Below are 18,787 nucleotides of genomic sequence, written 5' to 3'. Positions count from 1 at the left end.
GCTTTTAATTAAACAAGCAGTTGATTTAACCCAGAACGGGAGGCCTATATATCAAACAGATAGGTTCTCAGAAATTTACAGAAGACTGAATGGTGGGGTTAAAGCGAAGAGTCGAAGGCAAAGAGTTCCAGAGTTTGGTGGTTAAAAAGAAAAGGAGTGACCACCTCTTCTTGCCCTGTGGACCCTAGGAAATGTATACATTTTTAGGTCTCGCCTAGCGATGCAGCGCCATTCGCTGCACGCGTAGGCGAGATCTATTGTTGCCGACTTTCTTTGCGATGCAGGACAGGACAGGTGCACGCGTACGGCAAGTCCTGGACAGGAGATGAGCACGCGTATGGTGCAAGCAGGAGCTGTAATAACGCCGCAAGCTGTACACGTGCACATCGACTGTCTGTGCTAAAGCTTCACAGACAGGAGATGTGCACGTGTACGGCTCGCGTATTTATCACAACTCCTGCTCGCACCATACGTGTGCACATGTCCTGTCCAGCCACGGCGTCCAGCATGCCTCCCGCTCAACCCCACTCACCGGCTCTTGTGGGAACTCTGCGCTGCTCCCAGGCTGGTCTCCTAAATGGCAGGGGGGACTCGCCTCTTCACCCGGTCAGTGGCGCAGCAACACGCGGGGCTCCGTCTTGCTCACAGGAGCCCCGCCTGAAATCTTGCTCCGGCTGCACCATGCGGCATTCACGAAGGCGGGGTGGGCTCCCGCCGGACTTTCCTCTGCGGGGTGGGCTCCCGCCGGACTTCCTTCTGCGGGGTGGGCTCCCGCCTCGCTTCTCCAACACACGGGGATCCCTTAGCTCACGGGAGCCCCGGACACCTCTGGCCGCGCGTTCAATGCCCCGCCCATGCCCCACGCAACTGACATCATCGCAAGCCTTAAGCAGTTTGGCTTCTTAATGCGCACGCACGCTCAGCTCGGGATGTCCTCAGTACGTAAGAACTTTCCATGCGTGTCTTGCGCTTGTTAAAAAAGTGAACTCCTACCTATGGAGTATTGCACTGGCAGCAAACAACGGCACACATCCTGCTAACAATGGATTAAACCCATATCTGTGACTGGGGGTGAATGTTTTGCCAATGTGCAACATTCCGTCCATCATCTTGTGTGTTTTGCTGTTCGCCCTATGTGGGAAGGGTATACCCAGACGTGGGTCCCGTGCTCACTACGTCACTGGAGTCAAGCTATCCTGGCTGAAGAGGGGTGAAACCCCGAAACCGGTCCTAGGATGCTTGATTCCGGTCCAGGGAAGACATGGCTTGGCAGTTCGGGCTGGACTGTTCCCATGAGGCACAGGGTCAAGACTGATTTGCATATGGCCATGTCTGAACTGGTGTGGCGTGGTGAGCAAAATAACGATGGATTAAACCGAGATCTATGACTGGGGGTGAATGTTTTGCCAATGTGCAACATTCCGTCCATAATCTTGTGTGGTTTGCTGTTTTAACTGTTGTGCAATGTACAGTGAAAGTGCCCCGTTCCCACTGTCTCATGCAGATGAAGTTGAGCGAAGACTGCGTGGCAGGAGACCAGGAGACACCCTTTCCCATGCGTACTGATTGTTGTTGCTTGCGGTCACCTGGGCTAAAAAGGAAACGTGGTGTGGATTCTAAAGGGCCAGACGAGTGGCCACTCTGCCCACCGAGCTGTACTGTGCAGATGACTCAAAGCTCCCCTACAACTGCAATGGTAAGAGCCGGTGCACTACCAAAACAACCCCGTCTAGCGAGCATGAGCGGCTTTTCCAGCACTTACAAATGTATTGTTTGGGGGAAGTTTTGAAGTTGTGGGGCGGGCAGCGAGCTACACAAATCCTGCAGTAGAATAGGGGCGACGTGTAATGGCTTTACTAGGTAACACATTACTACGTTTGTTAAGATGCATTGGGCTACGAGGGTGTGGAGGCCTCTAATATGTTATCAGTATGCATGACCATGTGGATACCTGGACATTTGGGAAAAATGGGTGCTCAACAATGATCGCTATGGGGTTGGGTTGTAACATGTTTCATCGAACACTCCCTACATCCCTCCCTGCCCCTATAAGAACCTATGTGTTGCAGTTATTCTAGTATAAAATCTACTTTTCGCACTAATAGTGGATGTGGCACTACCGCCAGTGCTGTCAACTTTGGTCCTGGAAAACCGGGTTCGACTTTCGGCTGCTGCCCAAACATCCTGTGATTCTGGGTAAATCACTTAATCTCCCCGTGCCTATCACAAAACAGGCATTTGCAATGCAATAGGTCTCACGTTTGTGAGAGTTTGAGCTATTGGCATTGTAAATGACAATGCGTTTTATTTATGTGTTGGTTTTGAAAACAGTTAAATAAAAGGCATTGTCATTTACAATGCCTATCGCTTAAACTCTTACAAATGCAAGACCTATTGCATTGCAAATGCTTGTTGTCTATTGGAGCGTAGTGATCTCTCCTGATGGTAGGGATGTAATCTTTTTCTTATCTAGGAAGGGCTTTTTCACTCGCACACTCTATAAGCAAATGCTAGGGCTCTAAATGTGATGCCGCTAACAATGGGCAGCCAATGAAGAATGCGCAAGAGGGCCGCAACAGCAGGAATATTTAGAATCAGCTGAGTTGCAGCATTCTGAATAATATGCAAGTGGTAAAGCAGATAAGATGGTAGACATGAGTAGAGGCTGTTTGCCTACTCAAGTTTTGAGGTTACCAGGGCATGAACGACAGATTCACGATCTTACTTAGGAAATCAAGTGGATCATCTTCCTGGCCATCTCAGCGTGAGGAAACAGCCGACTGACTCAGCTCTAACCTGAGGGTCAAAGGATAAGTTGGAGTCAAATTTTACCCCAAGATTGCTTACCACAGATGAAGGGGTAGGGGGGGATCTAGCTCAGAGGGCCACTAGTTATAGGCGTCTGGGTGATGTCAGTGCCAAAAAATAGAATCTCTGTTTTGTCAGAGTTCAATTTGAGGCAGCACACATTCATCCATTGGCCGACAGCCCTCAGAAGTCCCGTGAACGCGGTCAATGTTGTTCATTGTATTACTGATATTATAGGCAATAATTACTACTATAATACTGATAATATTAGCAATAATTTATATTTGTATTTTATTTACGAAAATAGATCTTAATAAATATTAGTGTGTTGTAAAATACCATTACTTGTGCGTGTTTTCATTGATTTTGGGATTCAAAGCACAGTTCCATATTTCACCTGTAGAAGAGAGATTCTCTCACAGGTTTGTCTCGCTCTTAACACCCTGTTTTACTTAAGCATAACTCAATGGGAAGGGTAGGAGATACTTGACAGTTTTCCTTTTTTACCAAAAGGTCACAGTTTCTTTTGGGGCTTTGGAAATCCACAGGTTGTGACCCCAATGAATTAAGAGAACATCTCACATGGGAATGCAATTCATAGTTTATTGTACACCCTTTCTAACTGGATACCATTATGTCTGTGTTCTAATGACCACATATAATGTTTTGTGTATAGGCACCCTGTTTGCTCATGTATTGTGAGCGGTACGTGTATATCTGTCTGTGTGTTAATATGCACAGGCCTGGGCGTTGTTCGCGGAGTTTTGCTACACAGAACGCTGCGAAGTTACAAAAAACTCCACGGAGTTCCGCAAGTGGCGGAGTCTAGTGCGAACTGCTATTCGCGCTGGTCTTCCTGTCGCTCGGGTAGAAATTCTACCCGAGCTGCAGCTCATGCTTGCGAACTTACCGTGCACGATCGTGAGCAGAGAAAAAACTCTGCTGCACTACACGAAGTGTAGTTTTCTGCATTCCACAAGCTCGGTGGAGCGCGGAGTGAAGAAAACTCTGCAAACTCCGCGAACAGAGCGGAGTTCACTGCCCAGGCCTAATTGATGCATTGGGACTATTTGATGTTTCTGTAATCTTTGTGTACTGACTTTATCTTCTGACTCTTTGCCGGATGGCTGTAAACAAAGCTAAACTTGGGTGTCACCTTGCTTAAGATCATCTTTGCAATTGCGGAATGCTTTGGGAAGCCTTGCAAACACAACTGTCTACATTTTGAAGTGCGGAACACTGTGGTGCAGGTCACCCTAGATCTTGGGTCACCGTGTTACATCATTCCCTCTTGATCTTCACATAGGCCCCTCTAATTGGAGTGATAACATCCCGTCTGGTGTTTCTCTTTGTTGTCCCCCACACGTCAAAGAAGTCCCAACGCCCTCTCTTCACTCCCTCCTTCAATATTTGTTATTTAATTTAATCAATAGTTTCACCTCTAACGCTGTATTTTAGGTGTTGCTATCATGTTATCTGTAATGTGATACACTTTTCACAATGTACAGATATAGATTGATAGGACTATGTGGCAACAGAACTACAGAATGTCAGTAAATAAACAAAGTATGCATTTACTCATGGTTGGCCATATTTTCTCAGAGGGTTTGTAGTGAGCAGGGAAGGAGCTAACCACTGGTAGAACAAAGATATTGCTGCAGGCCTGTACGTCTGTAAGGCCAATTGGGCAGGAGTAAATCCAGTCACATGTCAAGCATTGGACGCTTGACAGGCCTCATTATGACATGCGACTGGCACTGTCCCAGGCCCGCTGGCCTTTCAAGAGGAGCCTCAAGCGGTTGCTATGTTACAGTCCACCATGATGGAGAGTTTCCATGCCGTCCCTAGACCTGTGTGTTTAGATTCAATCTCCTCACTCATATCCATACTGAGCACTTATCAGGGGTGTAGTTATCATTAGTGCAGTAGGTGCAGAGGCACCAGGGCCCAATGACGTGAGGTGTCCTACTGTGGCCCATTTATGCCTGTCTTCTACCACCCAACAGGTAAGAAGAGGATCTATTTTACTTCCTTGGGTTGGGGCCCAGGGCACCCTTACTACACAACTTGCATTTATGTACAACAGAAATTGTACCGTGGTAATTAAACAAGAGGTGTCACAATTACTTAACTCAATGGTAGCCATTTTGTCGACTGCATCAGAGTATGTTGTTGTTCAAGTGGCTAAAACATCATTGTATATTTCTCTTTGTCTTTTAGCTTTAATATACCTGGATTTCGCCGTTTTCAAGCCATGAGGTTTGCTGTGGACGAAATCAACAACTCAAGCACCCTTCTTCCCGGCGTCAGGCTGGGGTACAGGATCTTCGACGTCTGCTCGGAGTCAGCCGCAGTGATGGCGATTCTGGAGGCAAGCTGTGGAGGCCCAACTTGCACTGTGCCGGTGCTACGCAATTATACTGAATACAGCCCCCAGTTCATCGGTGTGGTCGGCCCCCCCTCGTCTGATGCAGCCATGACCATCGCCAGAGCCCTTGCGTTCTACAGCATCCCTGTGGTAATATGCTAATAGGCCTCTCCAGCGCACCCACAAAAGGCAGACCCGGAAGTGCATGGGGTGGGAAGGCTGCCTAGTGCCCCTCTGGGGAATTTCAGTGAGAGGGAAGGTGATGACGGCATTTAGGGCCTCATCTACAAGAAAATGACGCATCACGGCGCTGCAAGCCGTTTAGCTGTGCCCCACTGCATCATTTTCAAAGTACAGAGATGAGTCGTACTAACAACAATACAACACATCCTTCTGCTTTCCCCTGCTCTGGCGCACAATTAGCTGCCATGCGCGAGTGCAGGCACCCTTAGGTCATGTTGAAAGGGTTCTTGTCCTCCGGGGATGATTGTTTTCGTGCAGCAAGGGGCACCTTCCTACATGAAAACAATCATTAATAGCATTTTCCTCTTTCTATGTGTGCTATAGGATGCAGCATGCATTGAAAGAGGAAAAAATGATGAGAAGAAAAAGTATTTCTCCTCGTTGCGCCGTTCCTACTCCTCCCATGGGGAGGCAGAGGAGTCTGATGCATTCCCAGTTTTACAAAGTGTGGCAAATCTGGGAATAAGTCAAGTTCCATGGATGCTGCTTGGGAACACCAACAGCAACACTCATGGAATGCCCCTTTAACGCAGAGTAATGTGTGAAAGGGGCCCATATTTATAAGGCGATGAAAAGTCACTCAGGGTGACTTCACATGGCCATGTCAATATGGGAAAACCCACTGTGCCGCCGGTGCGTCAAAAAAAGCGATGCACCGGTGACACAATGGGCTTGTAAATAAGCCCTTAGATGGCATACTGTTGTAAAAATGCAGATAGATGACTACCAAGAAAGAATACGCTTTATTTTACATGAAATGAAGCACTAATATGAACGATAGCGTCTAAAACCCGCAGGGTAGCCACATGGGGGTCTGTCACTACATAAAACAAAGAAAACTCATTGACTGTGCCTACAGAAGTGACTCTTTTGTCATTCAAGCCTATATGTTTGATTTTCATGATCGAATTCTCATCTTTTTCCTGCAAGTCTTTGGTTTAGTCACCTCCAGAAAAAATCCAGTGATTTTGAACAAAAAGTAACTTACTTGAGATTTAAGGATTGATTTGCATAAAGCAGGCCTCTGTCTAGAGTGTCATGGTGTCACACTATACAACAAGTGATGTGGAGGAATGGATATACTCAAAGTAGTCATAGGGTACATCAAATGACTCCTCTTTCATGGTACATAGTCCCATCTCTTTTACCTACATCTCAAAAGAGCCCCATACCATCCAGGTTGGAACAATTATTAATTTCTTTTTAATTGCTCTCCCAATTTTTTTTTAACATCGAAAGACAATACAAAAAAGTACATAAATCATCACAAAAAAGACACGTAAATTACAATTATTTCCTACCCCCCCAAATTTTACACTGAAGTGTTCGCTCTCTGAATAACAGCAATCCACTGCGAGGTAATCCTCTAAACACTTGAGGTTCCAACTTCACCTCTAAAAGCTTTAAGTAGTGTGGACATCCATTTTTTACACAATGTTTTTAATTTAGTGGATTCCTCCATTCTGCAACTGTCGACGAGTTTCAGCCCTTTTATTCGGGCCTCATCAGGACAAGAGTATAAGGAACAACCTAAAGCATAATAATCAAAATCAAAACCACCTGTAAATCCAACTTGCATTTCAGTCACCTACGTATATGCTCAATGATGTGCAGATCACCCGGGCGTGCATAGTTGCCCATAAAACAAGGCTCAAGCAAAGCCATAAGGAGTTAAACCTATTGTTAGTCAGAGTGGGTCCCTCATTTGAACAAGTACAATGTCATCACAATGACAACAACATGCCAGTTAAATGGAAACAGGACTTATCAATCGTTAGAGTGGAACCATACTTAGACAGACACCTTATGATCATCCCGTTAACATGCTTAACTGAAGTACAAATAAAGAGAAATCAAAACCATCACCCATAGTTGCAAGCGCGCGAGAATCAGACCTCAAACTAGATACAGATAGCATGCTTCTTTAGCTGCAAACAGAGGGGGTTTACTTGACTCACTTGTAGAGCCTCCCACCGGCACTAATGTGCATCTGCGGTACGGTTTGCAATCTAATTGCTTAACACGTGAAAATCAGGACTCAATTGCGCAGGTTCTGGCACACTAAAGACAAGCATTGGCATAGCCAGTAGGTCTTGCCTTTGGCACCTTATAAGTGTTTTGCTAGAGCTATTGGCTTTGTTAATGTGTTTAAGCTATGTTGTAGTTTTTTGTAAGAAACACTAGTCCCTGGATAGGGGAATAATGAGTGAACAATGAATATTGCCTCAGTCGGTACTATATTGATGCCAATATCCAGACGGATAGAGGCACTTTTTAATATATACAAAAGTGAAGCAATGAAACACAGAATGTAAGTTTAATAACAGTGGGATACAAGCCTGTATCCGAAGACCTACATATCCAACAAACATATAAAATGAAGAAAGGCTCAGGCAGTTTGCGGTTGTTTCAATCAGTAGATACATAGATGGCGAAACAACTGGTATGGAAAAGGTCACCTTCACACAAAATTAAATACAAGAAATACTGTGTGTAAGTTTGACAACCGTGTCGACGGCGTTTCGATCCTTATCTGAAAGATATCGGATCATCATCAGGACTAACAAATGAAGTGCCTGTTAAACAATTGCCTGTGATTTATCTGAGAAAAGGCCCGGTAAGCGAGGGCCTGCGAGAAAGCCAGAATGAAGCTGGGCTGCGAGTCCTATGATGGTCGGGTCACTGAATCCAAAGTCCTGGAAATCGTGAGAGTCAACATTTTGAGAAAAAGGTGGGCCATGTACGAGCTCTTGGCTAATTGCGTGCTTTCTTTTCTGAAAGACAAACGCAAAGGCCAATACAATTACTGCAAAAAAAAGCCACACGCACGTGTTTCAGAAAAGTGCAGACCGATTCCAAGAGGACATCTCGTAGAGCAGTGCATGCGTGCTGCGCTAGGCTCGACCTAAAAAGGGGGAACAAAGTGCATAATTCTTGACTGAACCACCTTATAAAACTAACCAAACACAGTGTGGCATTCCAGAGATAACCACTCTATCCTGCGTACCTGTAAACTAACAGGGTACGCCTGGTCTTCCTTTCAAAGCCTCAGCCCTCCGTACGTGTGTTCCAGCACAGTCCTCATTTACCGCTGTGGGAACACAATCATGTACACCCGTTCGACTGGATGAAACAAAACCTACAAGACCCTCAAAGTCCCCTTGTTAGCCACTCTCTCACTTACCCTCAGGCACTCCTCCTCAGACGCCAGTCTCCGTTTCCTCTACTTCCAGAAATCGCATATGAGGGACCTGCGCTGCACCCACATTTAAAGCCGGCCTGTCTGCAAAACAATCCGGTCACATGTTACTACGTGACCCATGGATATAATAAAAATACTCTTGTGCCTCAGTCGTGCTCTGGCTCAGGGTCCTCCCAATCACTACATTCATCTCAAGTACTACTGCTCAATCATACATTTAGAAATATAAATGTGAGTATGGAAAGAGAAAGAAAAAGACAATTGCCACCATCACCGTGTTTCTCAGCACCTCTCGAGCTACCGGGAACAGTTAAAAACGCAAATACAATTGTTATGTCGAAGCATGTACACAATGGTATTGTATATGTTATCGCTGGGACAACACCAATATTGCCTGACATCTTACAGCATACAACTTATGTGCAATGACCAATCATAAGTCCATTGAAAACATTTCCCACATATTTATAAGTCAATCTACATAATATATACATACAGTCCTCAATCAAGTAATACATTAAGAGATATCTGTATTCCTTATTTCTTTTCCTATTCTAAATTAACGCCCATATTTCATCATGGTCACTGAGACCATGTAACTCCGTCCTGTACTTTTCAATCATGCGTGCCTCCTGTTTATTAAGTAATACTTGTAGGGTAGCCCTATTGCTATGTTTTACCACCATTAGTACAGACCATTCAATATCGTTTTCATTATGATTACATTGTTGATAGTGTTCCACTAACGGGGCACCCTGGGTCTTACACCGTATTCTAGATTTGTGCTGCAAAATGCGCATTTTTACAGGTTGGGTGGTCTGCCCTATGTAAATTTTACCACATGGGCATGTAACACAATAAATACATTTTTTAGTATTGCAGTTGGAAAAACAATATTGGACATGTTTTTTATCATTCATCATCACAAATTTAGAGTCCTTGGTCATGGGGCAAGCTACACAGTTATTACACTTTAAATGACCGACCAATGATCTATTCCATTTGATAGAGATAAGCATTTGTTGGTCTCTTTTGGCCACATCAAGTACCAACAGAACTGATTACTGCATTGGCAGCCTTGTGTTTGGAAAATAACTTTTTCGCATTCATACATTGGTCCAGCACCCATGCATATGCACATTCATAGTAAGAATATGCACCAAGTTTACCTTGATACACTGAGTGCATGTGTACTACAATGAGCTTAGTTCAGAGTAGCTGATTCTGAATACATACGTGTGCTGCACTGAAGAGTGCCTTACTAGCAGACTAGATAAGCCGCACAGTGCAGCACAGACCCCCATCCACCACTGTCATTAACCACTGAGATGGAAGAGCAGCAGCTCTGGGGAGAATTCCTGCAGCGGTCAAACAATACATGAAGCAAGTGCTGCTGGTGGAGAGGCAGGGAGCACAAAACAACCAACACAACTGCTCAACAGTTTCTTTGTTTGCTACAACAACCACCAGCCGCCTCCATTTGCAGCTGCACCCCTATATTTGAAGGCAGCAGCCATTCTAGCAGTAAAAAAGTCAAGTGCATGGTATGCCGCTGCTGGCACGTGGCAAACGTGATATTACTGCGTTTCAGCCCTTGCCACCAGGGATAAAAGTGTTTAAATTAAAGTTGAGGATGTTACTAGGGTGAGGACAATATTAAGTTGTGAAAGGAGAATCATTTTAATTGGGGAACTGTGCCAAGGATTATTTGCTCTTCCATATTCCCTTGAGCTGCTCCTTCGGAGGCTGCTTTTGGTAAGATCGAATACAACAAAGATGTCTTCCAAAGATGCCTCAGGTCTGTTTTCCGTATCTTGCTAGATTTGTTGTACTGAATGAGATGTTTGCTCATGAAATGCTCTGCATTTAGTGTGCAAATCTGTTTAATATTATTGTTCTATGTCATATCTCTTGCTGACATCTAGCATCCCACCTTTCGTACCGAAGCCACCACTTTAGCTATTATCCGGGCAGAATAGGTTGGGTATTGTTGACTCTGTTACTCACATGACCTGCCTGCAATGTTCGATGGGTCTGATGCAGCTGCGGGTTCTCTGTAACCATACACCTCAAGTCAAAAGCACACCCAAAGCAGCTCGGTGCATCGGGACCATGTTACCCTCAATTTCATGAGATAATGTGACCCAGAGACCGGGTACAGATCAACATTGCAAAATATTGTTAAATAAGAAAGGACTGAGTCAATAAGGGGGTCCCAGAGTGGACATTTAGGGAAACCATGAAGGCTTGTTACAAAAATTCAAAAGTACAATACAGGGCAATTGAAATACAGGAACTGCTGGGTTACATAAAATCAGTTTGCCATGAAAGACATCCGTGCAGAATAATATATAATAGTTATAAATCAGAGAAATGCTAACTCCCCAATGTGTAGCAAAATCAGTGAGAAATCAGACAGCATCACTGTTAGCATGGGCAAGAGTCTTAAAGGAGTTCTGGCTCACACCCAAATTGGGACAACGCCGCAGCTTCCACGGGCAAAGGCACGCAGTGCAGTTTACCGGTTAGCTCCACAGGCATTATGCAATGGGGTTCCCGGACTTACACTGCATATTATGATATGCCACTATAAAACTGGTCTATGTACCACTTTTGGCAATTCAATGGCCCCCCTCCCTTTCACACACCTCCTTTTCTGTTTTGTCCCATATGCAGTTCTTCACGGAGGCACCCGCGATATTTGAATTGACGCCAGTGGCGGACCCCGGCCGCATACCATAGAAGTACTCGAGGCCCTATTGTGCTCTTCTTTAACACTGACCACGCCGCATTTTTCCATATACTTCTGGATTATTTTCCACACGGGTAAGCCTCATAGGTCCATCATTATTTGATAATTATAATCAAAAGAGGGACAAAAGGGCTTTTGAAGGTCCAGGATACGTGCCCTAGCGTACGTAATGACCAAATGAGTATGCAGTTCCTTAAAGGAGAGCAAAAGAAGGGTGAACGGGGTCATAATGAAGGAAAGATGGAACAAGGGATCCTTAAGTGGCTAACGAGAGGAGGATTGGGGAATCATTCCTTTCAGAATGAGGGCCCTCACACACCCAGCCTGCTGGGTGTCCTGCTTCATCATCAGGCCTGCTCCTCGTCGGGACGGCGCTGCAATACCCGACGGGAACAATTTGCAGCGGCTCTTTGGCGGAGATCTTTTATTCCTTGCCGTATGGTGCAGTGCGTGTGAGGGGCCCTAAGAGTGTAGAAGTATGAACAAGTGTAAGTTCAGGTGAACCTTGTGAGTTAAAACAGGGAATGGGAGAATCGGGGAGACTATCTTTAATGGACCTGTCTCCCACCCTCGTTAAAAATAGGTGTGGCGACTTTTCTGCAGTGATGTTGCAGTTCTTTCGCTCAAAAAGATATGGTCGACATGTTTCTTGCCTATTAGTCGGGAGGATCTGGCAGCAATTCTTCAGGACCTAATGTAAGTTGTGAATCTACACTAAAGATCTCCGCCAAAGAGCCACTGCAAATTGGTTCCGTCGGGTATTGCAGCGCCGACCCGACGAGGAGCATCCCTGATGATGAAGCATGACACCCATTAAGCTGGGTGTGTGAGGGCCCTCATTCTGAAAGGAAGGATTCTCAATCCTCCTCTCGTTAGCCACTTAAGGATCCCTTGTTCCATCTTTCCTTCATTATGACCCCGTTCACCCTTCTTTTGCTCTCCTTTAAGGAACTGCATACTCATTTGGTTATTACGTACGCTAGGGCACGTATGCTGGACCTTCAAAAGCCCTTTTGTCCCTCTTTTGATTATAATTATCAAATAATGATGGACCTATGAGGCTTACCCGTGTGGAAAATAATCTAGAAGTATATGGAAAAATGTGGCGTGGTCAGTGTTAAAGAAGAGCACAATAGGGCCTCGAGTACTTCTATGGTATGAGGCCGGGGTCCGCCACTGGCGTCAATTCAAATATCGCGGGTTCCTCCGTGAAGAACTGCATATGGGGCAAAACAGAAAAGGAGGTGTGTGAAAGGGAGGGGGGCCATTGAATTGCCAAAAGTGGTACATAGACCAGTTTTATAGTGGCATATCATAATATGCAGTGTAAGTCCGGGAACCCCATTGCATAATGCCTGTGGAGCTAACCGGTAAACTGCACTATGTGTCTTTGTTCGTGGAAGCTGCGGCGTTGTCCCAATCCAGCTCGAGCTGTCGGCTAAGGTCCCGCAACTCTCCTCCACCTCCTTATGTCCGTGTCCTACATCATGCACTGCGTGTGTGCACGCATCAAATAGTGGGTGGACCAACCTCGTGAAAAAGCCGAATATAGGCTCGCTAGAGAGTTTGTGCCCATCCAAGAATAAACAAGGGCGGAACTTAAAAGCCCGCCACCGGATTTTGAATTACTGAAATGCTATAGGCTACGTGGAAGGAGACTGCCCCTGATGTTGCTCAAATTTTAGATAGATCTATGTTGTGCCAATAAACATTCATTGCGATACTCAGCAATTGTTGCTTTACCTACCTATAGAGGCTCAAGATGTAGTAAAGGGCTTCTGCATAAATAAATATGTGAAAGTTTCGTTCTATCACATATGCGGATATACTGCAACAAAATATGATTTGAGAAGTAAAAACGAAAAATTATTTTGTTTGCCTGTGTGTGCACTCGAAAAAGCTCACTGTATCTTCAGATTAACAAAAAGACAAGGATAAGCTAATAAAAACGATGGAATGGGTGCTGGCAACCTCATAGGGACGGTAGCCATATTAATATATCAGCATGCTTCATGAAGCACTACAGGTACAGATGGATATCAGCAGTGTGGCATCTAATTTAATGATTGTTGTATCGGATCACTTGGTCCCATGGAATTTCGCTGTTCAGTCCTTTTCTATGGGTGTCCAAAGTAAAAATCCAATCCACTTCTCTGCGTTTGCGTATTTCGGTACTTTGATTACCTGTCCTGATTCGGATTTTTTCAAGGATTAGCAACTTTATGTCCTCGGTAGTGTGTTGGGCTTCCATATAATGTTTGATCAATGGAGCATTGATTTTATTGGTCCGGATAGCTGACCTGTGTTCTGTCAAACGTGTGGCCACATTCCTCGAGGTTTCACCCACATAGCCCTGGTTGCATGGGCATAGGATTATGTATATTATGTTTGAGGTTTTACAGTTAGTCAGACTGTTCAAATCAATTTAGGTAGCATTGAAAGAGTAGGTACTAGTTTGAATGGTAAATTGGCATGCAACACAATTCATACATTTGTCATTCCCATTCGGGGGGGTTGTTGCCCAGTTCTGGTAATTGTCTAATCTCCTTCTGGTGGTTGGTCATGCGCGAGCGCACTATAAGGTCTTTAAGATTCTTGTTTTTCCTGTGCGCAAAAAGTGGTTTGGGAACATGGTTTTCTCTGTCTGTGCTGGCGTTTAAAATATACCAATTAGAAGTTACGATGTGTTGAATTTTTTCGTTCAGCGTAGAATGGCGTGTTACAAATACCAATCTGGGGTTCGGTGTGATAATACGCTGTGAGAGTAAGTGTTGCCTGTCGTAATACCGTGGTCGTTTGTACGAGTCATGTACCAGCCTTCTGGGGTAACCTCGAACCAAAAAGTTTTCTTTCATTTCTATGGCTCTGGTGTCAAAATCCTCAAGTTTGGTACAATTCCTGTGTAGGCCCTGGAATTTCCAAACGGGATGCTGGTTTTCTGTGACTGGGGGTGATAACTTTTGAAGTGCAACAATGTGTTGCAGGCCGTGGGTTTTGTAAAAAGGCCACCTCAAGGTGGTCTATATTGTTTTGGATAACAATATCTAGGAACTCTACTTTATTTTTGCTAGAGTTTGCTGTGAAAAAGATGTTGCTGTCACAGAGGTTTAGCCAAGATACAAAGTTAGGGATGTTCTCTTCATCTGCCGTCCAGATGAAGAAGACATCGTCTATGTACCTAGACCAGTTACTGACAGATTCACTGGAGGGTGCTATCTCGTTATCAACGTATTTGGATTCCCAAAGAGCCATATAAATATTGCCGACCATGGGGACACAAGATGCCCCCATACTTACTCCCTTTGTTTGTTTGTAGAGGGATCCACGGGACTCAAAGGTGTTTTCTTGTAAAATGATGTTAAGACATTCCACAATGAATGTTCTGGGACAATCAATGTCAAAGGTGTCCCTGAACCATATCACAGCTTCCACAGCCTCCTTTTGGGGGATGTTGCTGTAGGGAGCTTCGATGTCCATGGTAACCATGGTGTGGATCATAGCATTGAATTGTAGGTTTTCCACTTTGTTTATAATGTCTCGAGGTTCCCGTATGTAGGACGGTGTTCTGGGGACATAGGGTGTCTACGTATTTAGACAGTGGCTCCGTAACAGAACCTATCGTGGTTGCAATTGGTCTGTATGGCGGATTTGTACTGTTTTTGTGAATTTGGGGAATTCCATAAATTTCTGCCATTTTAGGTTTATCAGTATTCAAGTAATCCCATTCTTTGTCACAGATCTGATTCAATCTAAGTGCATGAGTGGTGATCTCAAGCACTAGCTTTTGGACCCTTTTAGTGGGGTCATTTTTAATCGGTATATAATGTTGTGTATTTTGGAGCATAGCCTCCATATTGTGGACATATTGATTGGTGTCAATGAGGACTATGCCCCCACCCTTGTCACAACTTTTAATAGTCACCGTTTTGTCTTGTGAGAGATCTTTGAGTGCTTTGTGTTCTTCCCAAGATAAATTTTAACTCGGAGTGGGAATATATGTCATGGCTGCTGTTAATTTATTATAGACAACATGCTCAAAGATCCTTATCTCTGGACCTAATTGTTCCAAAGTGGGGAGAAAGGTGGACATGGGTGTAAGTCCTGACCTGTTTGTGTTGGGTTGGACATGATTATCTTGTCCTTTAAAGAAGGCACGGACTCGGATTTTGCGAAAAAAGATCATAAGATCTTGAAAAAGTTCACATTTATTCACTCTTGCATGAGGGACAAAAGATAACCCTATGGTGAGCAGGGATTCTGTGAAAGAGTCTAATCTTTGGCTACTCAGATTGAAAATGGGTATTTTGTCTAATCTCGCCAATACTGGCCATGTCGTGTTACCAGATATTGGTTCGCGTTCTGGTATTGGATCTGCGCTTGTTGGTAGCGAGGGGTTTTTCTGCAGGTGAAAGTCCATACGGTTACACTAACAAGGCTGGTTCTACTACTGGAGTTATGGATGGTGAACCTGCCTATTTGTGGCAGATTCTCCACTACCATCTTCCACTGTGGCATTGTATGTGTATGGATCTGCTTTGTGGCTGCTGCTTCATACAAAGTTTCCATGAAGAGTTAGTGTCCCTCATAAATGGCCATATATCACTTTATGGGTGCTCTGTACATGATTCTGCATTGTTCTGTACTTGGTGGCTGTTGGGCAGAAAAGGTCCCGTGCATTGATCTGTAGAGCATGTGCCTACCCAGAAATCCCTATAGTGAGTTCTGTAACTTTTTTGTGTGTTTCATACATCAATCATGCGGTGTGCCGAGGGTTCCCTGTAACACAGATTGCAGCCCAGAACAAGGCACAGGTATCTGGAGGAATACTCCTTGTCTATCTACTTTTATCAAGAATGTCTGCTGTCAACCACCTGCTTTAGCAGGTACAGCAGGGTGTGGTTTTTGATGGGCCTCTTCTGTCTGCATCTGGGCAACCAAAGTCTCACAATTAATGTGAAAGGGTGGGAAGGTGAGTTAGTGAGGGGATGGATGGATGGTGGTTGAGTGAAGGGGTGGATGAATAGATGCATGGATGAAGGAGTGAAAGGATGGATGCAAGAACGGATGAGTGAAAGGAAGGAAGGATGGATGGATGAATGGATGGATAGATGGTGGATGAAAGGATGGATAGATGATGAGAGAAAGGATGGATAGATGAGTAAATGAAAGGATGAATAATGAGTGAGAGACTAAATGGATTGTGTATATATGGACAGATGGATGGATGGAGTGAAAGGCTGGATGGAGTGAAAGGATGGATGAGTGAAAGAAAGGATGAATGAGAGAAAGGGAGGGTGGGTGGATGGCTGGATTAATGGGTGAACAGATGGATGCATGAAAGGGTGAATGGATGGATGAATGAGTGAAAGGATGATAGATGAATGAAAGGGTAAATGTATGGATGAACGGATATGTGAGCAAAATGATGGATGGATGAATGAGTGAAAGGATGGATGTAAGGATGGGTGAGTGAAAGGAAGGAAGGCTGAATTGATGGAAGGAAGGCTGAATTGATGAATGTGTGAAAGGGTGAATGGAGGATGAGTGAAAGGGAGGGTAGAAGGATGTCTGGATGAAAGGGAGGATGGATCAATGAGTCAAAGGGTGAATGGATGGATAAATGAGTTAAAGGGTGTATGGATGAGTGCAAGGGTACATTGATGAATGGATGGATGAGTGGATGGATGGACGGGTCAAAAGGTGGATGGCTCAGTGAAAGGGTGGATGGATGAGTGAAAGGATTGATGGGTGAATGATTGAAAGGATGAATGAATAAAGGCAAGATTGATAAGTGAAAGGATGGATGACTGACTGGAAGGATGGATATGTTTGATAGCTGGGTTGGAAGATAGATGGATAGGTTTGGATATGGATGGGCAGAAGGATAGGCGGAATGGTGACAGACTGAATGTTGGATGAAAAACTAAATGAATGATAGAATGCAAAGGTGAAATGGTGATTATCAGCGGGTGAATGGAGGAATGAACAGATGAAGGGTTGATGCTTGGAAGGAGGAGACAAGCTAACTCTTTTGTGGAGGTTTGCGATGGCTTGCTTCTCTTGCTTGGTTCCTTAAGAGCTTTGGTTCAAAGTGGGGGATATTTTAATTTTCTGGCTACTCCCTTGATGATGACTGTAGCAGCTATGTATTATAGTGGCAGTACATACATTTTTACCTGTCATCTGCCACGTAGAGTCGAATACCTGATTCTCCTGTGTTTAATTGGTCTACCACTTTCCTGCAAATAGGTCTTTCACTTCATCCATGAGTAACATAGATGATGAGTGTGTCTAAGCCTGTGTGTACTGCATGCTCTGTGTGCGGTGTGTATGTGACACATGACCGTGGCTAAACAGGGATCTATTTTGATTTCCTGCACTAGAGTGGAACCTAAGATGGAAGATTTGGAGAGATCCCCTGACAGCTAAGTGATTTGCAGGGCTTCACCTCAACACTTTTAAGTCCCTTTGACATGGCCCAGACTTGAGGGTGTGCAGGATAGGTGCCAGAGTGTCTCTTTTATAGTGTAGGCAAACCATTGTCTCCTTGCTTCATTCTTTCCAAGGAGTGTTACCCACACCAGTTCAATGGGTGGTTAAGTAGGGAAGTCTCTCCCTCTTTTATGCCTTTGCCTTGGGTCTTCCCTATCAGGAGATTCCCAACTTCACTTCCGACCTCAGGAACTGCCTGAAACTGTTCCTAGAAGTGAACTTGTCCAATACGCAAACTCAGTCTGCAAATTTAGTTTAAGTATGGGACAGAAACCACCAGTCGATTTGCCAAGATTCCTCTACCAGATTCGGGTGTCCCACAACAGTGCTGAAAGTCATTTGTGCTTCTGGATTGGTGAATTGAGTGCCAACTCCCATTCACCAGGGTTGGAACCACAACTGTTGGAAATAGATTTTTGCCTGGTCTATATTTATTGGTCTTAGAACTCTGTTGGTCTGTCTTTATGGGCTTTAGAACCCCACTAACCAATGGTAAAGTGCTGTGCTCCCACTGTTAAACATGATGAAATTGATACACTACTAATTGCATCTTTAACTTACCTATACGTCCCTAGTATATGGTACAGAGTGTACCCAAGGTCTATAAGTTCTTTGCCATTAGTGGGCTGCAGCACCCATTGTTCCAGCCACTGCAGTGGCAATGTAAGCATGACTGCGGGCCTGCCATCAGTAGCCTGGCTGTGAAGGTTTTAACTGCTAAGTTGACCCGTCAATACAGCTCCTTTAGACAGGCCTAAACCTTCCTTTTAAATATTTATGTCACCCATAAGTAGGCCTTATTGCCCAAAGGAAGGTTGTATGGTATTTCCTAGTTAAGGCATGTAAAAGTTTGAGGTGAACACACCCTAAAAGCGATTTTTACTGGGTTGGCTGTTCTGTAGGAAAGCACTGGGGTGCAATA

General features: G+C 44.5%; 1 protein-coding gene across 1 annotated transcript in view; it reads left to right on the top strand.

Moving 5' to 3' along the window:
- LOC146868265 (taste receptor type 1 member 1-like) overlaps positions 1-18,787 on the top strand; it is a 74,386-nt gene that overhangs the window by 13,442 nt on the left and 42,157 nt on the right. Inside the window, exon 2 of the mRNA XM_085624098.1 lies at positions 5,029-5,326. Within this exon, the coding sequence (XP_085480224.1) occupies positions 5,029-5,326 (298 nt within the window). The remainder of the gene's footprint in view (positions 1-5,028; positions 5,327-18,787) is intronic.

Source organism: Triturus cristatus, chromosome 1_2 (genome assembly GCF_964204655.1).
Source record: "Triturus cristatus chromosome 1_2, aTriCri1.1, whole genome shotgun sequence".
NCBI lineage: Eukaryota > Metazoa > Chordata > Amphibia > Caudata > Salamandridae > Triturus > Triturus cristatus.
The sequence above is the reverse complement of the archived record's forward strand: the minus strand, read 5'-3'. Positions and strand labels throughout refer to the sequence as shown.